General features: G+C 37.0%; 2 protein-coding genes across 2 annotated transcripts in view; both read left to right on the top strand.

Moving 5' to 3' along the window:
• The window catches only part of arntl2 (aryl hydrocarbon receptor nuclear translocator-like 2), a 15,412-nt gene extending 5,022 nt beyond the window's left edge, over window positions 1–10,390 (top strand). The window contains exons 4-17 of the mRNA XM_037683465.1: window positions 578–619; window positions 711–868; window positions 1,055–1,134; window positions 1,479–1,571; window positions 1,967–2,084; window positions 2,168–2,317; window positions 2,449–2,692; window positions 5,270–5,376; window positions 5,611–5,761; window positions 5,851–5,921; window positions 6,271–6,382; window positions 6,956–7,046; window positions 8,921–9,020; window positions 9,120–10,390. Coding sequence (XP_037539393.1) covers window positions 578–619; window positions 711–868; window positions 1,055–1,134; window positions 1,479–1,571; window positions 1,967–2,084; window positions 2,168–2,317; window positions 2,449–2,692; window positions 5,270–5,376; window positions 5,611–5,761; window positions 5,851–5,921; window positions 6,271–6,382; window positions 6,956–7,046; window positions 8,921–9,020; window positions 9,120–9,274 — 1,672 coding nt within the window. The 3' untranslated portion in view covers window positions 9,275–10,390. The remainder of the gene's footprint in view (window positions 1–577; window positions 620–710; window positions 869–1,054; window positions 1,135–1,478; window positions 1,572–1,966; window positions 2,085–2,167; window positions 2,318–2,448; window positions 2,693–5,269; window positions 5,377–5,610; window positions 5,762–5,850; window positions 5,922–6,270; window positions 6,383–6,955; window positions 7,047–8,920; window positions 9,021–9,119) is intronic.
• Window positions 10,391–16,493: 6,103 nt separating this feature from the next.
• The window catches only part of ppfibp1b (PPFIA binding protein 1b), a 23,917-nt gene continuing 16,502 nt past the window's right edge, over window positions 16,494–23,908 (top strand). Inside the window, exons 1-3 of the mRNA XM_037683462.1 lie at window positions 16,494–16,636; window positions 22,349–22,430; window positions 23,425–23,630. Of these exons, the coding sequence (XP_037539390.1) occupies window positions 22,367–22,430; window positions 23,425–23,630 (270 nt within the window). The 5' untranslated portion in view covers window positions 16,494–16,636; window positions 22,349–22,366. The remainder of the gene's footprint in view (window positions 16,637–22,348; window positions 22,431–23,424; window positions 23,631–23,908) is intronic.

Below are 23,908 nucleotides of genomic sequence, written 5' to 3'. Positions count from 1 at the left end.
TCAGATTGAAATACATAGAAGTTTTTTTTTATTCCTTCTAAACCATTGTTCTCTTTGAAATCTGCTTCAGCATACTTGCTCTTTTTGGCTTCTTTTACTATTTTTAGCTTTTAGCTACCGTTCTGCTACTTTTGACTTTTAGCTAGCCTTTTGACATTTTTAGATCTCAGCTAGAGATTTATTGTCTCTTGCTAACATTTTCCTCCTTTTAGCTTAAAGCTATCTTTTTGCTACTGTTAACTTTTAGCTAGCATTTATTTTCCTGCTTTTGGATAACATTTTGCTACCTTTAATTAGCCTTTTGCTACTTTTCACTTTTAGCTAGCAAATTTCTAGGTTTTTACAGTCTTTTCTTGATTTTTATGCTACTTTTATGCAGCATTTTGCCTCTTTTAGCTTGCACTGTGCTTGTTTAGCTTTAAAGTTTCAGTTTCTTAAATTATTTTTTTGTTATTCTTCAGCTTACATCATTCATTCTTCATTTTCTGAAAATAAAAACAATATCTCTAGTTTGGCTTGTGGCACTGAGGAATAAACTAATATTTTTTTTGTAAATGTATGTATTTTCTTTTCACAGGTCAGATGGAGAGGACCAACATGCCAAAAAAAACTGCTTCAGGTAGACCATGTTATGTTCTGTGGTTTTGAGTAGTCCATCTTTCAGCGGCCATAAATTGCTTTTTTTATTTTTATGTTTTGTGTTTTTGCAGGGAGCCACATAGCAAAATAGAAAAAAGGAGACGAGATAAAATGAACAAACTCATCGACAAGCTCTCAGCCATGATACCGACGTGTAACCCCATATCTCGTAAACTGGACAAACTCACGGTGCTCCGATTGGCGGTGCAGCACCTGAAGTCTCTCAAAGGTGCCCAGTCGATCCGTGGCCTTGAGTTTCAAGGATGATAAACATTGACTGCTCCCAGTTTTTCAGAAACCCCACAAAATAGATTTGTAATAATTACTTTAATCGTCTCTAGGACAAACTATAAAGCTGTAAGTCTACTGAATTATCCGTTACCTGGAACTGGACTAATGCTGTCAATCCTTTCAGGGTCAGCGAGCGCCTTTTCTGAAACAAGCTATAAACCATCATTCCTTCCAGAGGAGGAGCTAAGACATTTAGTCCTCAAGGTAAACAACAAAACTGGTTCCTATTTGGACATTTTGTTGAAAGACCTCATCTGTCAATGGCCTGTTGAACTCCTAACTCAAAAGCAACACAGCAAGAGTACATTATGCCTTAAATTTAAAGAGAACATGCTGTTTTTGCTTTTTGATGTTCAAATTGTCATGTTTTAGTTTTTGGTCACAATTTCAAGATACATTTTATTCACAATTAACAAAATTGTAAAATCTACTTGATGATAAAAATGCAGATTTTAAAAACAAAAGGTAATATTAAAGTGCTGGATAGCATTGTGTTTTGTCTTCTTGCTCTCATCACATCGTCTCTTCTCCGGGTCTTGGTTGTGCAGGCTGCAGACGGGTTCCTGTTTGTTGTTGACTGCGATCGAGGGAAAATAGTGTTCGTCTCTGAGTCCATTTCGAAGATACTGAATTACAGCCGGGTAACATTTTTTATTTTTACACACAATGGTGCAAAAAACCCTAAGCACACCAGATGGTTTGTGTTAATTTTACCATCATTGTCAGTAGACTGGAATCCTGAAGGTGTGGGTGATTCCAAAAGATTAATTTAGTAAATTTTACATGTATGGATGTAAATTATTGAGTTAACCTATTATTATGTGCATAATAGTTGTAAATAAATTAGACTCAACAATAAATTGACTCAGTTTATGCTGTGCTCAGTCTGCAACACTTAATTTAATCAGATTATATAAAGTTAAACATATGGCTGATATAGTTGTAATCAGGAGTTGTTAGGTGTCTTAAACGTGTATTTCTCTCCTCATGGAAGCTTTGTGTCAGTCAGCCTGGTGAGCTGTTTGGTTCTTTTTAGGCGGAGCTGATTGGACAGAGCCTGTTTGATTACATCCACCCTAAGGATATGGGCAAAGTGAAGGAGCAGCTGTCAGCTTCTGAATTACACCCTCGTGAACGGCTAATAGATGCTAAAAGTAAAGCATTTATTTTTGTCTCTGCGTGCCTGTGTGTGTGTGTAGGAGTGTGTAGGTAAACCTAACCCTCCCTGTGTCTTCAGCTGGTGTGCAGGTCCAAGCTGACCTTCCTGTTGGTGCATCCCGGTTATGTTCAGGCGCTCGTCGCTCTTTCTTTTGTCGGATGAAATACAACAAAATACCTGTGAAAGTGGAGGAGAAGGAATCCCAGGCCAACTCCTCCAAAAAGAAAGGTGAGAAAACAAAATATCCCCAGTTAACTTAAGGGATTTCTAAATATTAGATACTTGTAAACAAATATATTAATTTGTGTGTGTTTGTGCGTGTGTGTGCTGGATGGGATTTTGTGTCTGTTTCTGATTAGAGTCACAGAAGTACTGCACAGTCCACTGCACAGGCTACATGCGCAGCTGGCCCACCAGTCAGATGTCGTCAGAGGGCAAAGGGGAAGCAGACAAGCAGGATAACTCCTTCTTCAGCTGCCTGGTGGCAGTGGGACGCGTTCACTCCCATTCGACTCCGCAAGTTAATGGAGAGGTCCGAGTTAAACCCACGGAGTTCATCACACGCTACACCATGGATGGCAAATTCACCTTTGTTGATCAAAGGTACATGTGAATTTTTGGTAACAAGATGGAGACGGGTGTGTGTTGTTGATTGAACTGTGGAAGTTGGTTGAGCTTGAAAACGTATCATGGTTTGTTTCTACAAGAAACTACTGTGAACTGATGAAGAAATTATTACATTAGTACAGTTTTTTTTTTTGTCCACACAGAAACTGTTTTTCCAAAACTGTATATTTGGCATTTCTAAAAATGTCCTCAAACTGGGCACAACTAGGCCTTTCACAGTAGAAGTTGGAAAAATGGGCCTTACAAAGTAACATAAACAAAGACACACACACACACACACACACACACACACACAAACGTTTGTTTTATATCCTAATAAAAGACCAACTAGCAGATTTTCAAACAGACTTGTATAGTACATCTTATTATTTACTATGGGCAATACCCACTTATGGACAGTATGTAGTTTTGCTGTGCTTTTATTTTTATTACTTTAATTGCATGAATTGTATGAATGTAAGAAGGGGACAGGTGTATTTATTGCAGGCACCTTACAGGAGCTGTACTCATACTTACCTTGAGTTTTTATGATGCAATGACAAGATTCAGGTATTCTGATAGTGATTTGAGAGCATGCAATGTATTTTTACTAAAAAAACTTCAGTTTCATAATCAATACTAATGAAATACAAAATTATATAAATTAACTTTTTGTACCTCATTAGAAGTTATAGTAATTTGATGGGAGATTTTGTCTTTCAGTTCTAAACAACAGTGAAGATTTCCTGATGCATGCTCAATAATCCAGGTAGAAAAATCCAAAAAAGTTCAATCTGGTCCTCTGGACATTAAAAAAAAAAAAAAACTGTGAAGATTCCAACTAAGGCCCCCCGTCCACACGGGAATGTTGTTTTATGAATATGCAAAGGGTTTTTATTTATTGTGTTTTTAAGACAGATAATTGTGCATCATTTTCTTAGTCTTGCACCCACACTGACAACATATTAGGAGCCCCTGAATGGTGTTTAATTTTTTTTATATAAATAAACTGGTTCCAGCAGAGGGAAAAGAATATTGGAATTCCATCCTTGTGTTTTTTTTTGTGCAGAAAAGCACACCCTTTTGAACAACATGTAACAGTCCCAGTTCTTGCCTAACTAACAACTCTGAAAGTTACAACAATAATGACAGGAACTTGTTATTTAAAGACAAGATATTTGTGCATCACTTACTTATCCTGATGTGCTTTGAATATTGAAAGGAAACCCCTTCCCTCCAGTCACCCCTTGCTGGATACTATGCCTGAAAAGTGTCTATATTCAAAGTGGACAATTATGTTTGTGCATTTAAAGTAACAAGACTCTCAGTCAGCATGACACAAAAAAATCTGGTTTTGGCTCTCGTATTCGCCATCCCCTTCCCTTTCTTCTCCTGCATCAAGTTTATAGCACACGCTCAACACCTTGTTTCTTATTTTTATATACGCTTGTTACAGCGCCACGCACAGGATTGGCATAATGACTACAGCATTTTAGGTTGTTTCCGTAAGGATGAAAACATTTCTAGAAGTTGTGCCTAGGCCTGTAGCGAATCACAATAAACAATACATCAATTAATCGCATGATAAATGAAAATTATCAACATCATTTTCCATTTATCGGCTTTATCATCTCATTGTGTCTCTCTCTTTCTACTGAAGACACTGTACAAAAGGCTCAACTATGGTGCTCTTCACTGACTCCTCCCCCTTTCTCTTTTCTCTTTCAAATCCATTTTAACCATCCAAAATCGTGTTTTTGGTTTGTTAAAAGCAGCTAAGCTGAGAAGCTAAGCTAACAGACCGACCTCGGCAATAAACCTCCGTCTTGTCAAAGCTCTAAAATTCACTGTTGAAACCCGTGTCTTCAGGTAAAAAGTTGTTTTTCTCTGCAAAAAGAAGCTGAGAACTTGTTTACGGATTTTTTTAATTAAAAGCTTTGTATGGAAAATGCTAAAGAGCTCAAACCACACTGAGCCTCCGCCATTTTGAGAACCAAAAAACAGGAACGAGAGACAGCCCATGTCACATCCAGGGGCCTCCCTCCCATTTTTCTTAAAGAGACACGCTGCTCACTCCCTCACTATCCATCCTTTGGTTCAAACAGTCTTATACTGCCATCCGGTGGTTGAAAAAGGCACTACACACAAAAATTAACCAACATTTCTTCTTAAATTTGACGATAATTACTAATTATCGTCAAATTTCAAACAATATTATTGTTTATCTCAATAATTTCCGAGGCAATTAATCGCCCAGCAAAATTTATTATCGTGACAACGTGAGGACCAACTGCTCCGCCCAAAGCCTGGGCCCCATAAGAAGAAGTACCATTGGTGGGTTAGGGGTTAGATTTAGGACTAAGGTGTGAATTGAGGATGTGTTAGGTTTAGGGTAAAGGACCGGGTTAGGCTATAGAAATTAATGAAAAATGAATGGAAGTCAATGCAAAGTCCCTATAAAGATAGCAAAACAAACCTGTGTTTGTGTGTTAAGTTTGGATTTTGAGCACTAAGCAATTAAATAAAAACAGTATTAGTGGTAATAATAATGTAAAAAATGATCTTTCTTCCCAGGGCAACAACCTTTCTTGGTTATCTTCCACAAGAACTGATTGGGACTTCGTGTTATGAATACTTCCATCAAAATGACTTACTACATTTAGCTGATAAACATCGAAAAGGTAAAAAGGCTTTCATTGGATCCCTACCTTTTCTTTTTTCTTCTTTAAAACCTTTTACAGAGTCTACAATGATTTGTTTGTTTTGACTGTAATTACAATATTACAGCATTTAATTTTTGTTTAAAAACTCCCAACTTCAATTTAGTCAAGTCTATTTTTGCTTCCTACCTGCCGTCTTTGTTGTATTTTTTAGTATTTCTTGTAACTTGCTCTCTTGGTTTCTTTTTCTCTCAGTGCTGCGAAGTAGAGAGAAGATCGAGACGAACTGCTATAAATTCAAAACGAAATTCGGATCTTTTGTCACGCTGCAAAGCCAGTGGTTCAGTTTTGTAAACCCCTGGAACAAAGAAGTGGAATACATAGTGTCTACTAACAGAGTTATATCGTGAGCATATGCTTCTATGATTAGTTTTCTATTTGAAAATGACATTGTGCATGGATTGAGCTGATCTTTGTTCTTCATTTCATGTTAAGACATGACAACGGTCGAACAGGACGATCAGGAAATAAATCTGAACAGTCGAGCGATTCCAAGACTTCAGAAGGTCAGCTGGCGGGAATCAATAAACATGTTTTTTTCACCTTTCAGACATGTACTGTAGTGATGTCTTGTCACAATGTTGGTTGCAAAATAGGCTACAAGTATTAAAATCAAACAAAAAAAATTTGATGTTTTGCAAGACCCAACTTCACACACAAAATGCATGAAAGAAATTTAGCTCTTCGCCTTTTGTGGGTTTGTCTGCATGAAGCTGTAAGAATCATTATAAAAATTTAACACTGATTCTCTAATTAGCAGATTATTAATTTGACACAATGACTCAAAAAGGCTTAGCATCTAAAAATGCATATTTTGAAGTGGCGGCACAACAAATTTTTTTTCTTCCTTTTAAGATGGCAAAAAGTCTCTTCCAGTCATACCAGGCATCTCCTCTGCACCTGGAACTATGATCTACCCTGAAAACATAGGAACACAGATTGCTAACGAGCTCCTGGATTTCAACAAGTAAGGCATGACTGCAGTTATTAATGACAGAATCATGATGAAAACTTCAGACAACCTCATTTACTCTTATACATTTACACAGATAGAGCTGTTTTTCACTCTATGGTTTCCAGATGGGGCAGCACGGTGGCGCAACTGGTAGAGCTGCTGCCTCTCAGTGAGCAGGTCCCTGGTTCAAACCCGGGTCCAGGGGCCTTTCTGGGTGGAGTTTGCATGTTCTCTCCGTGCATGCGTGGGTTTTCTCCGGGTACTCCGGTTTCCTCCCACAGACCAAAAACATGCATGTTAGGCTGATTGGTAACTCTAAATTGCCCCTAGGTGTGTGTGAGAGAGTGAATGGTTGTTTGTCTCGTTTGTCTCTACGTGGCCCTGTGATGGACTTGCGACCCGTCCAGGGTGTACCCCGCCCCTCGCACAGTGATTGCTGGACATGGGCACCAGTGACCCCCGTGACCCAAAATGGAATAAGCGGGTAAAGATAATGGATGGATGGATGGATGGTTTCCAGATGTGAAACTTTTTTTTAAATGCTGAGTGATTCAATATTAATTTGATTTGTGTTGGTTTCTTTAGGCTGAACTCATCACCTCCAAGTGGGAGCGTCAGTCCGTTCAGTGTGCAACAGGATAAATCTCCTCGAACTCCTAATCAAATCAGCAACAGCGTAAGTCTTTTTGTGTGAGCCACTTAACACACCAAACACCTTCTCATCCACAAAACTGCTCAGTCCATGTGAAACATTAACAAGCTATCTTTAAAGGTTGTTTTTCTCAGACAATCACTGCGTTTCCCCGGGCATTATCGCCTGTATGCATACGTTATCAGTAGGGAAGTTCAAGTTCGTAAACGGAAACGCTAATTTTCACACTTGGATGGCAGAAAGCAAACGGCTAACGATGAACAAGATGCTAAAGAAGACAACCAATCCCTTATTAGTCCATTTAGATTGATTAATTTATGATAATAAACCTATCCCCAGAGACTGTGACATGTGGCAAAACTTCTTTATAGTTTTGGTCAAGGCCTACCTGATCTGTACAGGCTGAGAAGTAGATGAAAGAACGACCCAACACGTCGACCAAACGATGATAACGCTGATATTTGAGAGGATCTGATCAAATCTCTGGGGTCTTTAACCAAAGTTGCTGAATATCACTAGAAATATAGTATACCAGGTATAATTAATTAGCATAATTTTACAAGTCTCTTTCTTGTAAGGTAATTTTAAGTTACTTTGTAATGTATAAATATCGCCCTTTTAAATATAAAGTTAAATAAAGTTAAATTAACCACCCTTTTATTGACAAGCTTTAGTTTTATCACTAAATGGTAAATAGACTGTACTTATATAGCACTTTTCTATCTTATCAAGATAATCAAAGCTCTTTACACTACAATCTGTGCCCTCATTTACCCATTCATACAGCACTCTACAATATCTGTACAAAGAATAATCGGTGCTTTATCACATTCATACACCGATGGGACACACATCAGGGGCAATGAGGGGTTCATTGTCTTGCCCAGAGACACTTCAGCATGTGACTGCTGGTGGACTCAAACCCTAAACTCTTGCATTGCAGGATGACTGCTCTAATCACTCAGCCACAGCTGCCCCCAATCTCATTTTGACTTGTGAACATTCACATGAGGGTTGTCGTGTTTGAACATTGTAGTTTATGGTCGTTCTTGTTGCTAAAAGTTCTTGAATGTTTAAAAATGCACGATTTATAATAACAGACAAATGAGACAGACAATCAACAGAATCGATGCAAAAGCCACTATTTATTTTTTTCATATTTTATCATTTACTGAATTACATTCAGCCTAAACTGTTGCACCCAAAACAAAATAAAAGCTTAAGGGAAGCGCTAGAGTTTTGTCTTGTTCCTACAGTGTCACTAGTGAAAACCAACATGAGGTTTTTACACAAGTGCTGCAGCCTAACAAAACCTTTTTTCTTGTAGTTGATGTTTACTTCAACATTTTAATCATATCTGAAAATTGTTTTGCAGCAGATAAATGTGAGAAAGATCTGTAATATTACAGATTTTACATCAATACTAGGAAACGTCAAACTGCAAGCAGCAGGTGTTAGATATTTGCAGTTTTGTTTACTTGTCGGGATGGAAATCTTTAACTACTTCACAACTGGATTACAATTCAGAGGACTGCGATGCGATTATAAAACATTTAATGATGCATTTAGATTATTTGAAACTTAAGGCTTATTTTACTTAAACACTGCTTTTTATATTTTCATGCCTAAAAATGTTCAAAATAAAACATATTAATAAAAAAAAACGCATTAATCTGAGGCTGCTGACCAATAGTTAGCATAGATGCTAACAATTTAACATTAAAAATGCTTAATTGGTTTAGCATCATGTTTATTTCTGAACAGTTTCAAAGTCATTACTGAGTAATCTCATTGACGATTCAGTGGCTCAATTTTATCACCAAGCAACTGATCCTTTTGATCGTTTCCCTCCTTCAGTACACATTAATAAAATACGTCTACTTTCTTTTGGTCTCTAGGTGCCAAATGGAGAAACTTCGGACATGGAGATACCAGGAAAGTCAAGCTCAGACAGTGAGCCTCAAGGAGCTTCGTTCTCAGGAGGAGAGACACTAATGGGTACTCCATCAGACACTGTTAATAGGCTTCTGTGTAAACTTTGTTTCACTTCTCTGTTATAAATGCCCCACATTTGTTTTGTTTTGTCTCTTACATCAGGGGACAATCCGCAGCTGGACTTGGACAGTGTCGTTGGACCTGGCCTCCACAGTCTTACCAATGACGAAGCAGCCATGGCGGTGATCATGAGCCTTCTGGAGACGGACGCAAACCTGGGAGAAGTGGACTTTGAAGAGATGCACTGGTCTTTGTAGAATTTGTTTTTACAGCTACTGAGAAACATTTTGGGACCTACAATGCTAACTTCAGACGGCAGCATATTGTTTTATTTTCTTAAAGATGTTTAAATTATTCTTTTCCCCGTTCGGACATAAGCTGGTGTTTTGGTGGCTGCACTAATAAGGTCAGGACTGGTAATGATGTGGGACACAGTTTTCCAGTGATACGCCTCTGAGGCCTTACAGCAGTTTGTCCTGAAACGCTGTTCCTCACTAAATCGTTCTGCTGCACATGGTAGAAGAATCAACAGACCCAGACTATGATGAACTAGGTATACTCCCTCATATTTTCTCTTCCCCTTCTTTTAAGAGTAAAAATACAAGCTAAACAAGTCTGACTTGATGAAAGAAAACTTGGAATTTCACTCGGTACTGTATGATTTAATTGAATTAAAATATAGTGTGAGGAAGATAGCCTGGCCCGTCTCTGCAGTGCCTCAGGATCTGAACCGTAAGTATCAAGTACACAATGGCAAACCACACTTCCAGAAAGTCTTTGACTTTCACATATGATGTACTCAGAGTTTCTCTTATTAGTACCTGAACGTCTTTCATGGTAACTGCCCTGTAAACCTCTTCTGTTGTGCACTGTCCCAAACGAGCTGTGAACGTGTGGCGTCAGACTGCAGACATGCGTTCAGGCCGTATGTGTCTTAAAGGAACCGTTCATTTAGGAAGACCTGGATTTTATAGTCTCTGGCTTCAAACTTGATGTTTTTATATATTGGGAGGAGAAAGCTGTTCAATAACTCCTATGGATTTGTGAGCAAATGACTTTAAAAGTGCTGAAACTGAGACTCAGTGTGAAGTAGAAGAGGTAACTCAGGAAGTTTTCCATGCTTTCCTACCTGTTGTACCGTACAGAGCTAATTTGTGCTGCCACGAGCGTCACCTGCTTGTTGTTACTGTTTTATAGTTTTGCAGGTAAATCATTACTTCAGCCATGTTTTTCTTTGTTTTTAATGTATTATGCACTGACAAGTTTCCAGTTATTCTATTATTGTGTGTGTGTGTATGTGTGTGTGTTTATTTGGAAGCACACGGCATCTTCATGTTCATATTAGGACATTGTGCTATGCAGAACTGTCATTCCGTGGAAGCTAAATTTAAATGTTTAATTATTTCTCTACGTCACGGTTTGTGCAGGACTCCTGAAGTCTTTATTTAACGTGGAGTCCCATAACTTTATAGATCCTGTCTCTTGTTTACCTCATGTAGTTGCATAAATTGGCTTTTAGATGGGAGATTAAACAAACATTATGTTATAATGATCTCTTTGCTGGCGATCCACTGTTTTAACTGATGGTTTTTGAGTTTTATAAATGGCATTACAAAAGCATGTAAATGTGCTATCATGGTGGATCGGTGGCACTTTGTACTCATCCCCCTTGTTAAATGGTAGAAAACAACATTTTCTATAAAGTAATACTTGCATATAAATTAATTTATTGTGTGATTAAGCAAGATTAACAGATGGTGTGTTGTTTTCAAACGTATTCCAGATCCTGGGGACTGCAGTGTATGTGGCATTTACCCATTTAATTTGAAGTGTGCGCAGAGTTGGAAAACTAAAGAAGTTTAATAACTGAACTTGATTTTGTCAGAAGAGTTGTCTATGTGTACTTTACCCTTGATAACTGTAAACCTGAACGTTACAGGGAGTAGCTTAGATTTTGTGTTGGTGTCTCGGGTCACAAAACAGTCGTTTTTCAAGGACTGTTAAAGAATTTTCAGTGAAAACTCTTGTTTCAAGGTTCAAAATGGGTCGTGATTCACAAAAACAGCTGTCTAAAAACAAAATGCTTGAATTATGAGGATGGAACTGTTGAACTCACAGGGATCCTCCTGCTTTGTGTCCGAAGTGCCTTTGGACATTTCTGCTCGGACGCACAACGGACCTGTGGTTTCCTTTCTCTAACGGAGGGCTGAAATGGATTCACTTGAAGCACGAACTGTGCTGATCATAAACGAACCGAATGACTGTTCAGAGATGAAACGAGCTGAACACGCTGGCTTCAAGTCTCACTACCTGTAACTCAAACGTGGAACCATAAATGCAGGCTGGGCTTTCTCAGAGAAGATATGTTTTGTACAATTCTTGTTGTGCTTCTTTTTCCATCTTTGCACCGATTTAGCTGTAATTTCTCCAGAAAGCTAATATATTTCCAACACATCAGTGTTTCTTTTTTTCCCTTTTTGTCTTTATTTTAAATAAAAAATGTAGTTTTTGTAAGACGGGAAATTGTTTTATTTACACGTCCATCTTTTTGTGTGGTTTCACATCCTCTTTAGTTACATCAGTAGACACGGGGGGTGGTTTTGCTCCAGAGGATGAACCCGAACGTTACAGATTGTTTTAAGCAGTTTTGCTGCTGCCTCTGTGATATTTTGTTTTCCTCCTCTTGATTTTCAGACTACACAGATTTAACTGGGTTATCAAGTTATTAGTTATAGATTTCCTGAATTTTGAGTGAAAATAGTCGGAATATTTTTTATGAAGCTGTATTTGGTCCAATCAGAAATAAAGTAAAATGATTTTGTGAATCATTTTCCCAGTTGTGGCCCTTTTGTTTAGATTTGTGTCGTGGTGCACTCAGTCTGGTTTGAGGTTATTTTCATTATTTTATTCGTCAAACGAGAAGGCAGGGGTCTGTGGAATTAGGAAACATGGAATATGTTGGATTTTGTTGTTCAGAGATAATTGTTTTACAGAGAGCTGTTCGTGTAAGTGAGGAGTTTTGCTTAGATTTCCACGATGGGTCAGGTACTTTTTTTATTTTCTAACTATTCACAGAAAAGTAACGATGTGCTGTGTCAAGTACAAAAAGCAAGTTATTAACACTGATGGAGTGATGTGGACAAGTGTCCCAGTTTGTTCAGATTTTACTTACAGAGGAATTTTATATTCTCAAGACAAGTACTAACTATAACACCATTCATTCATTCGACCTTTATTTATGCAGGCTAGTCTCATTGAGCCACGAGGACTCGTTTACAAGAGGGACCCGCAGAAGACCTGTCAGAATACAACCGCTGCGTCTGTCTGTAGATGGATAAACACTAAAATGACCAGCAAGTCTGAAGTCAAAAGGAAATGTTACTTTCACAATATTTAGATTGTTTTGCTCAATTCTGGGGAATAAAATAATGAAAAATATGATTATGCATGCACAAATTGGGTAAAAAATATTGCTGAGCTTTACAAAACTTTGACCCATAATGTTGAACTTTAATCGTCTGCGACAAATTAATGTATATTTAATTTTTCATTAATTCTTTGTGTGTTTGGATATGCATGTCATCTGACATCCATCAAGCAGTGCTCCAGCACCTTCTGCACTCTTATTTCCAGCAGCCTGGGATGTAACAAACTTCAGTATTAAAAACTGACTGGTCCAATCCTGCTTTGGAAATAAACATTCATGTTTTCTTATTGTTCCACATCCATCCATCCATTATTTTCTGCTTGTTCTGAAGTCAGGTCGCAGGGGCAGCAGCTTGAGCAGGGAGGCCCAGACATCTCTTTCCACAGCACATTGTTTTTAGTTTTTATTTTACCTTTATTTATACAGGTAGTCTCATTGAGTCATGAGGACTCATTTTCAAGAGAGACCTGTTTGGGAGCAGATGGTGTTTAAGGGTCCAGAGTAGGGCAAATAAGGGTGGAGGCAGGTGTGGGTGTTTCACCTTTCCCACCCATATTTTTATGTTGTCGGTCCGGGAAGTCGAACAGGTGACCTTCCGATCACAGGCCCACCTTCTCTAACCTCTGTTCCACCACTCCCCACATAGAAATTAAAAGGTTCTTGTACAAGAAGATCAAAATAAGCAAAATGTTTTCAGGCTGATGTTCTGTTCATATTACAAGGTTCAATGTTCTTTATTGTCATTTGCATCACCATGTGGTACATGAGGTGGAACAAAATTATGTAAGCAAGGTCCCAGTTACACCCAAAAAATAGTAAAAATATAAAGTATATAAAAAAGAAACGGTTAACAAGGATCTATGTACGCTAAACAATAATAATGTAATATAATATGGTGTATTAAATGATTATGATCTGTAATGGTGGCTACAAAGAGCAGAGGTCACAAAGGTGCAGGACTTACTTGGGGTCCACTGTCCAGGATAATGAGGAGTGTGGTAAAGATGTGAAAAAGAGAGTCCAGGCAGGATGGAGTGGATGGAGAAAGTTTCAGGAGTGATTGTGATAAAAAGAGTGTCAGCAAAGGAAAAAAAAAGAAGTTTAGATTACAGTGGTGAGACCAGCTATGGTCTGGAGATAGAGACATGGACAAAAAGACAGGAGAAAGAACTGGAAGTGGCAGAACTGAAGATGTTGAGGTTCTCCTAAGGAGTGACGAGGATGGGTAAGATTTGGAATAGATCATCAGAGATACAGCACAGGTTGAACAACTGGGAGATAAAGTTAGAGAGACCAGACTGAGATGGTTTGGACATGTCCAGAGGAGGGACAGTGGGTATATTGGTAAAAGGATGTTAGAAATGCAGCTGCCAGGAAAAAGACAAAGAGGAGATATGTGGATGCAGTTAGAGAGGACATGGAGTTGGAGTGAGGACAGAGGATGCAGAGTGAGGAGGAGGAACATAAATTAAAAATCATAATCAACAACTTCATTGATTTATGATTCTCTCAGATTTCTGACCTATATATTATTGCCTTTAATGACATAAAAATCTTACAGCAGAAGAAATTTGTTACAGACAGAAATAAAAATTAAGAAAAAATTTCTTTGAGGTCTTTGAATTGTTTCCTTAAACTTGAATTAAACTCTTCTAAAAAATATTTTAACTTTTTTGATTTAATATCACTAATCATTAGGTCCTTACACTTTTCCTTTAGGTCCTTTTCTGGTTCATTTAAAATATTAAAATACATGCATAAAATGTTTAAAGAAAACATCCCATTCTTTTTAAAATTAATCTACGTTTTATGTCCCTGGGTAGACTTGTTGATTCTGCTGCTGCTTTTACTCCTGATTTATTTCCACAAATGACTGGTTTAAAATCATTATCTTAACTCTGGAGTCACGAGGTGTTAACAAACACTTGTAATTTCTGCAGGTCAGGGGATGAGTTGACCTTAATTCTGTTAATTCTCAGTTTAAAGCCACACACTTGACAGATTCAAAGGTTCACCTGAATGCCTGTAATATGCTCCAGCTGAACAAATTATTTCTGTTTTGTTCTTAGGATGTCTTTTAGTGTTTTAGATCTCTGATCTGTGAGTTTCCTTTTTGTAACTGAACTGTCGGAGGGTGAGTCAGCAGAGAAGTTCCACACACACTGGATGATAACGGGGTGTAAGAAGAAATGAGTTTTATTATGTTCTTGTGACAGGATGTGTCAATAATTGTGCTTTAATTGAGGCTTTATTGAAGTTTCAGTGGAGGAAAAAATCTGCAGGTCATTCAAGATCCACAACAAAGACAGCGTCTTCACAAAGGAGCAAAGAAAGATTTGCAGGTGTGTGCACTCTCATTGAAACACTGCACAAAGCATCAGCTTTTGTTTTAATTATTTTTAATTCAGATGTCAGATTGTTAACCACTGACTGTTTCCTTGTGTTTCCTGGGCTGTTTTAGTCAAACTGAACATGCGTTCTACAGGATCTTTGTCACATTAGATAAAAGCAATAATGATCAGGAGTCTGTGATAAGATGCTCTTTGTTTTTTTTAATGTACAAGATGGGTAATAAATAATTATTAAAGAAAGAAAATTAAAACATTCCTGAAAAACCTATAATTTTAACCCTTAATTCATTAAGACCTGGAACATCTACTGTATGCATGCGACCAGGAAGCACATCAGAGCTTCATGGCTTAAACGTTGTATTGATTCTGAAATATTTCCTAAGATATTTATCATGATGAAAACCTAAAAAGTGCATGCTTATAGTTTAATTCATGCATGCAGGGGCATAACTTTCAAATCTGCAAAACCTTTGGAAAAGATGCTGATGTGTTGGAGGAGCAAAAAATATGCTTTTGTGCCCATATTATAATTCAAATGATTGTCCATTTATATTTGTACGTAAATAACAGAGTTGTTGAAAATAATGAATGCTACTGATATCTTTTTGTACATTGACATAACATGATTCCCTCCCATTTTGGAGAATTAACGTTGGTGCAAGTTTAAATGGTCCTTGTGATGGTGCTTATTCTGATTCTGGCTGCAGCTATAATCGATCTCAAGGAGTTCATAGGAGCGCTGGATTGATCTGATTGGATCAGAGAGATGCAGAAATGTGGCCCTAGCATGGCAAAGGTAGAGAGGCCCCTGAGGAAAGATCCTCCTTTGAGTTACTCATGACCTGAGCTGAAATTACCTGGATGAGACGGCTTGCGCGTGTTTAAAAATAAATCTTCATCTGTTTTATAGTACTCTAGTTTGTGTTTTGTATTATAAAACTTCCATGACAGTCAGTATTTCATCTTTCCCCCTTACGTTATTTTCTCTTGCAGTTTACATTGAATAATTCCTTTGCACTTGTACTCTGATGAACTGTATACCACCTTCAATTTTTGTGTTAATGCAATTTTCAAAGTGTATTTATAATATTGTATACTGTACTCAGCTCTGAATTGCAACTTTATAATACAGTAGTACACTAATGTACCTAAACTATATTTCCTGAAGTACGATACTTAATATTTTATATTTGATTACACCTGAAACTTAATTTCATGTGACAATTTTACTTATACATTTAAAAAGCTATTCTACATTTTTTTTGCTCTTCATATTTTTGGTTAATTTACATTAAACAAAAAGTTGAAGAATTGAGTATTTTATCTCCACTTGATGTCGCTTGTACACAAAACAAACTTTATTTTGCTAGACTTTGACCAGAATGCTCCCTTCTCGTTCCAGCATAAAATACAGTAAATTACAGCTATGTTTGATTTTAAGTCGCTTCGCAGCGACTTTGACTACGTGCATCCTGTAGAGGTAAAAAGAAAAACATCTCCACACAGAAGCGAAATTTGGCCTTGTGAGCCGCTAAAACGTTAGATTTTTAATGTTTAATGTGTATTCGATTTTGCTTTACTCCTGTATTTCCCAGTTTCAACTGAACGCCACATGAGTTCCTACTCCAATCCAGGCTGGAGCAGGGCGGGGCTTTCCATCCGTTACGTCCCGACTTTTCCAACTGCCGCGTCACATCGATATCATGGCGTAGCGATGAGGTGGGACGTAGAGCCGAACTGGTGGACACGAAAAAGTTGCGAAACTATTAATGTGGAGTTTTAGGTTTATTTTAAAGACCACAAACCAGAAGAAAATCTGATTTTTTTCGAGTGGAAGTGTGGTAAGAGACTTGGTTTTTGTGTATTGTGGAGGCAGAGATTTTTTAACGTAAATGTGGGTGTCTCGCGCGCATGATTGCGCTAATTTATTTTACGTAGTAACTTTCAACGGCTAGTTTTTTTTTTGTCTTTAACGAGGAACATGGAGTCTGGAGGAGTTCAGAGGTCACTTTTATGGGTCGGTCTTTGTTTCTGTAAGCTACCAGGTAGCGGTAGTTAACAAATGTCACTTTTGATTCATGATTTTGTTTTCAGCCCAGTGAAAAAGTTGATAATAATCTCTCTGTAACGTCGTTGATGAAAAAGTAATCAACTGTGACTTACATCTCCGGATATGTGGTCACTATGCCCAATGAAACCGCCTGAAGGCACCTTCTGTTTAAATGTTGCATGGTCTTCAAATCAGCCACATTTTTTTCCCAGAGGGCTTTTTTTTGCTTAGTTAAATAGATTAAAGGGCCACAGACACTGAATTGAAAAAATACACAAGCACAGTTTGCTACCTGGACCTGCTTTAAACGCCTTATCATTTGTAAAAGCATAAGGTTTGCTTTGTTTAGCCTGTATAATAACGCATTTATGCACAATTTTAGATGTAAAAAAATTTTTTTTGTCCCATTTTTCTCTGATGACAAGCTAGTATCAAAGTGCTTGGTTGAAACCGTATAATTTCCTTATAATAAGCATACTGCTTATGAACTTGTGTGAGTTGATTTGGACATCTGCTTTTAGGTTTAAAAAGTGCAACACTTCGAGTCAGTAAGAAAATCAGTTACAAACTTGACAACAAAAAGTATTTTAGGTCGAAACATAAGTCTGGCTTTCCTTTGTAAACTGTTAAAAAGACATATAAAACTGGTCTTAACAGATTTAACATCTTGCTTTACACCAATGAAGGTTTTTCTTCTTCTTGGTCCTCGAGCCTAAATTTGCCTACATGTGCTTTAAATGTTTTGTATGTCCTTGTGTATTGAAGTGAATTAGATTGCAAAGTTCATTGTTTGGAAATTATTAATAGTCATGTGAAACTTGATCAGTCGTATTGCCTCCTAACTGACCTCAAAAACGTTGCCAAAAAAATCAACAGAACTGCTTGCAAACCAAACACCACATTTTCAGTCTTGTGATAACTTTGCTACAAAATTTATCCTTTGCATCAGTCACATTGTGGGAAATTTCCCAGAGTTCTTGCTGTAGTTTCCTCCGGCCTTTAATGCAGCAAGGAATTCACTGAGGAAGAGTGCTCCGAAACAAACTACAGATCGAGCAAAACAACTGCACGGAGAGCTTGTCGTTTGTGCCACATGTGCACAGTCCAGCAGTACCCTTTTCTGCCCTCGTAGTATACCTCAGACATGATAACGTTGTAGTTTTAATCGAGTTAAGACGCAGCTTGTGCGTCAGATGAAAAGAATGTGTGCAGCTGTCCAACATAAACTAATCTCTGAACCTGTGTGTTCACGCAGGAAAGATTTTATTACATTAAACTTGATGTTTTTCCAATCACTTAATTTCCATTTTGGGCGCTCACATTGTAAAGCCTTTGTACTAAAAAGAATTCCTCACTTTTACATTGTTATCTTGCTTTGCCACAGGACTTGTTATTTGGGGTTGCCTCGGAGTTTGAAAATAACTCCTGGTTATTCTGGAGCTGGCGTCTGAAAACCCAAACCTTGTTTACACAGAGTAAATCATAAGAGACTGCCTCAGAACGAACTGGTTAAATGCCTTTAAGAAATGTATATTGTATTGTTTCCTGTTTGAGGTGAAACTTGATGATGTGTTAGGATTTAGTTTTTCTCATGGAATCACTGCAGAGGTGAAACTGAGCCAAGGTCTGTCTGTGTGAGTCAAAACATAGAAAGTGTCATTATGTGGAAACTACTCTGTCATGTTCTTGGAAATCATTACATTAGAAGTAAAAATAGAAAATAGCTTCATGCTTGGTTTGTAAATTCCTCCTTCACGTCAACTCGTTCTCAAACAGAGGCTGTTAAAGTAAACCACGTTGTGACTCTGAACTCCTCTTTTTGAGACACGAGACCCCCGGGCTTTTATAACTTTTATTTAATGCTGTTTCCTGTGTGTGCGTGTGCAGAGGAGAGTTTATGAGGAATTGCTGGAATTCTCAGGCCAGAAATACTTGAGCTGTCAGTAGATTGTCAAGAAAAGACAATTCTCTGCCTTAAAGAGAGCAGTGTTGTAGGATTTAAAGCAGTTCTAGAGCTCCACTTACCCTCTTGTATTCATTAAAAGTAAAAGGCCAAGTGCTTTTTGTAAATGTTTTGTCCTTTTAGTTAAGCGTTACAAAAAATTTTTACTCAAAAATTAATATTTCACATTTTTTTGAAACTGCAGTCTGCAGTCTATTCTGACTCATTTTGCCTGCATGGGTCACATGCTTTGATTTGGAAGCAGGCAGGTGATGTAAACATCTCTAACCAGCGCTGCATGCCTCAGACAAAATACAAGTACAAAATGATGACAAAAAGGCGCTCTCTTTGTTTTGGTGTAACTGATACTCAAAGAAAAGCAGACAACGAGATGTTGATTTTGGAGAGGACTCATTTGATAACAAACTTGCAAAGACTAAATAAACTTTAACAGCATATAGTTTGAAAATTTCTTCAGATAACTTTATCTGAACTGAGCAGTTTTGATGATTTACTTTAAAAAAGATTTTTGCAACAGCTGTATTTATCTACCTAGTCAGTGTGAACAATGAATGTTTGTGCGTGCGTCTCCAAGGGTTCCTGAGAGTGATGATATTCCCTTTTAATTATTGTCTTAACACGTGGCGAACAATTGATTCCTTAATCAAGAAAATAATCAGTAGTTTAGTTTCAGATCTAAAAGGCATTACGGCCTTTGCTCTGGAAAGACAACACAGACAAGTCACCTTGTTTGAGTGTAAGACAGACTTCCTGTGTTTACATGTGACTGCTGCTCCAAATGAGCTGTCCAAGTCTGGAGCGCTCCTCTTTGTAATTAAATATTCTTTCTGCTTTGGGTCAGTTCTTGAGAATGAAGCCTAGCAAATGCTCATTGAGGTGCTTCTGCATGTGTTGAGGGCTGACTGACACATGGACAGCATGCCTGGACCTGGACCTGCTGCGTTTGAAGTGTGTTTGCTGAAAGCCAAGTGTTAACTACACTCATATTTACACTTCCCCAGCGAGAGAAGAACTCCGTTTCAAGATGCCCTGCAGGCCTTCATTCCTTCGTTTAGTCACAACAAACCCTGCTTTTGTTCAGCTGCTGGGTTTATGATATTCTGTTCGGGGAGTGTCTTAAATGACAGTCATTCACTTTTCTGAGTTGAGATAATGCAACGTGTATGAATTATTTAAGTTTTCACAAAGTGAACATTTTATTTTATTCTGTAGTGTATATAGTGGACTTGTCTTAATCTTAGCTTCTGTGATGGTTCAATAAACTACCGGTAGTTATTTATCTAAATATTTTTCATTCAACCTTTCTTTAGACGGGTAAATCCCATTGAGCCTCGAGGACTCATTTACAAGAGAGACCTGATTTCAACAAAGACTGATGACAAGAGTGGACAACAACGACAACAATAGACCGTTATAAAAAGGCATACAGATTTTAAAAAAATATAATAATAATAATAATAAATATGCTAAACTTAAAATATTTAAACAAGATATGTTGAGAAATGAAGGACTTACAATCATTTTGATCAAACCTTGACTTGAGATAAATTGCTAAGATATTTAGTACACAGTACATTATATTAGTTATCACAAATACTAAAATCTTAATGACTTTGAGTTGCATTAACTCCTAAACAGTTATTTAATGGTATAGAAATAATGTTAAAAGTATAAAAATTAAAATAAAAAACATTTTAAATTCACATTTTTTACATCTATCATTGCTTTAAGCAAATAGGCAAAAGTTTCATGCTACAAATTGTTGCTCATCTTCTGTCACATCAAATTATTGCTTAATATCTGTTAAACTAAGTTGTAGCCATTTTTTTTGTCTTTCCTAAATTCATTTGGCTGTGGCAGCCATCTTGAATGGAATTAATTTATTCCAAAAATGTATAACTTATAAACACACTAACAAAACATTGGTTCATTTTTGGCCTCAGCATAATATAAAAATGCTGAGTTTCATAACTAGTGAATGATTTGTCAAATTTGCAATCAAAAGTTGATGTTAAAAGCCTTAATAATAGGAAATAATGTTGGTTAAATGAGAGACAAATGAACAGAAAATCCACATCGCTTTTGATTTATTCACATAATCTGAGTTTATCCTTAAAAAGGTTTCAGTGACTCTGGAAATAAGGGAAAACCTAAAAAATGATTCACATTTTCCAAACAGGGAAAACTGAGAGAGTTTGAACACTGATCTGTTGATTAAAAGATGATATTTGAGATTTTCATGTGTTCATGTATTAATGTTAGTATTTTAGTATCATTGAGTTCATGTTCAGGTTGTACAGTGTACATAAATATTGATTGGTTTGGTGACTTTTTAGTTATAAATATTTTTTAAGAATGATAGCCATATGCACGTATAGGCTACAGTATAACTGTCATCTTTGAATGTGACTTCCCGTCACCTAAGATATTAAGTTTTGAGCATTGCATGTGACTAAACTATTTTGTTGAATTTCAGGATTTAGTCAGGAAATTTTTGTTTTCATGAAATGCTGGGAATCTTGCCTTTTCAGACATTACAAATATAAAAAACTAACTTAACGTTTGATTCAGATTTGGTTATTTGCTTGTTTTTTAAGTCATGGTTGTGTTCCTGTAAAAATGTGGAGCGAGTTGCTGCTGCAGACAGCCTGGGAGAAGCATGTTTACTGCCATTAAGAGTTTTATTGGTGGAAACCGCTCAGCAGTTACTGTGACACACTGGTTTCTCTCCTCTCTTTTCTCCCTGCTGCATGTTGTGACGAAGCTTGTGTTTCCCTGCATGCTTATTTTACACATAATGGAAAGGTTAACCATAGAAATGCTGAAATAACCGTTCTGGGGTCTGTGGGTGGTTTCCATAAAGTTCGGAAAATGGTCGGGCACTCCCAGGATTTGAGGAAACCAAAAGATGTTCATTTGTGTACACAGATATAGAGGAAAAAAAACTTTCATAGAAAACTGGGATGCTATCTGTTTAAGCGGATGTCACAAAGTAAAACACTAAAATATATCTTCACGTGGCCCCAGAGTTTCCCACTGACAGCATTACTCCCACAAAAATGTGTCTGACCTTTCCTACATCAACTCAAGAAATCAAACTTTTATTAAGCTTCTATTTAAGTCTGTTTTTTAACTTGCTTTTAGTAAAGTTATCTTGTAGCTGTTGGTGTGATCCATAAATTGGCATTTTTTTGTTTTACAAGTCGACCCCATTGAGCAGGCCTGCTATTTAACCAACCAGACTTCTTCTCTTAGAACTAAGATGTTGTAAAACAGCCTAACTACAGGGTGGGGAAACATTTTTTTGTTAAAAATATGCTCAGTACCAAGGTTACTGCTCTGTAACTGCTTTGCTGAATTTGTAGATACAGTACATTACAAGCACACATAACAGCAGCTGCAGGAAGTTTTTTTATTTTAAGACAAAAATTCCAAGCACTACAGACTTTTTGACAGATTAAATACAGTGATGATGAATTTTAAGTTTTTATTTGAAGCAGTTCAGTACTTTAATGTTTCCTGTGACCGTTGCTTTTAAAGGTTTATAGGTGACTGAAGATGATGTCCGATGCCAGTGACATGTTGGCTGCTGCCTTGGAGCAGATGGATGGCATAATAGCAGGTAAATTCTCCTAAACTTCAGCACTTTTGCATCTTTATTTTAAGTACTGAAATCACTCAAAGTAGTTGTGTTGTATAAAATAGCCAAGTCTCTGATTAAAACGTTCTCTTTTTAATGTTTTTATAAGACATGCCTGGAGCTACTCAGTTTGGTTGTGTGATTTTATTAATTGTAAATATTTTCTGTGTTCAGTATTATTTTCTTATTTAATAGAGAAAGAAATGCTAAACTAGTGTTTTATTGAAATTATATAGGAGTCAAGGAGTTGAGTAAAAAGAAATTAGGATTTTTTTAAATTTATTTATACTTTATAATAAATTGTTAGGTGCACTTTAAATCCAGTTTCAATATGAAACAAAATCAAACATCCAGTGCTCTCATTGACAGACATAAAAGTATGATTATGTCACCTCCCTGTGTATGCTGGCTTCCTGTCCATTACAGGGTTTAGTTTCAAATGTTAGTCCTGGTTTTTAAACCTTTACTGGTTTGGCACCACCTTACCTGGCTGAACTTCTGTATATTCACACTCCAACCAGAACCCTGAGGTTCACAAGTCAGTTGATTTTGGTCACTCTCAGATCTAAACTCCAATCCAGAGTTTACAGAGTATTTTCATCAATGGTCAGACTGTTAATTTCATAAATGCAAGTCGAAAACGTATTCCTCTTGACTGGCTTTTAGTTCTTGATTGATTGATTGATTGATTTTTTATTGTCAATTCTGCATATGTACAGGACATACATAGAAATTGAAATTGCGTTACACTCCTACTCAAATTGCATTCAATTCTTGTTGAGCAAGACATGATATTCATGTACAAGTTTAAATGATGTGTCCATTTTTTTCACTTTAGTATTTTTTTAATTGTTTTATTTTACTGCTGATTCTTTACCCTTTAAAGCACTTTGATTATAAGACAGTTTTATTTTGACTTGACTTTGTATGATTAAGTTTATTCTTCCAGTCATTCTTCTGTGTTGCTTTGTTTCAGGCTCAAAGACACTGGACTACTCCAATGGTTTGTTTGACTGCCAGTCGCCCACGTCCCCTTTCATGGGTAGCTTGAGGGCGCTTCACCTTTTGGAAGATCTGAGAGGTGTTCTGGAAATGATGGACACAGAGGAAAGGGAGAGTTTACGCTGCCAGATCCCCGACTCCACAGCTGACAATCTGGTTGAGTGGCTCCATGGGAACATGGTAAGAGGCTTTTGTGTAAAAAGATGATAAAAGATGAGGGTGTGCAGCGTTGGACTTAAGATAGGAGTGTGCTTTGTGAATACAGGATTAGTTACAGAATGCTTGTTAACAAAGATCACAAAGTTTTCGCTGACTGCTTATGGCACATCATTTTGGAATATTTATGAATGAATATTCTCTCTCTCTCTCTCTCTCTCTCTATATATATATATATATATATATATATATATATATATATATATATATATATATATATATATATATATATATATATATAT

The sequence above is a fragment of the Nematolebias whitei genome, chromosome 10, assembly GCF_014905685.2.
Source record: "Nematolebias whitei isolate Nwh7 chromosome 10, NemWhi1, whole genome shotgun sequence".
Classification (NCBI taxonomy): Eukaryota; Metazoa; Chordata; class Actinopteri; order Cyprinodontiformes; family Rivulidae; genus Nematolebias; species Nematolebias whitei.
Note: the sequence above shows the minus strand (reverse complement) of the source record. Positions and strands in the feature narration are given on the sequence as shown.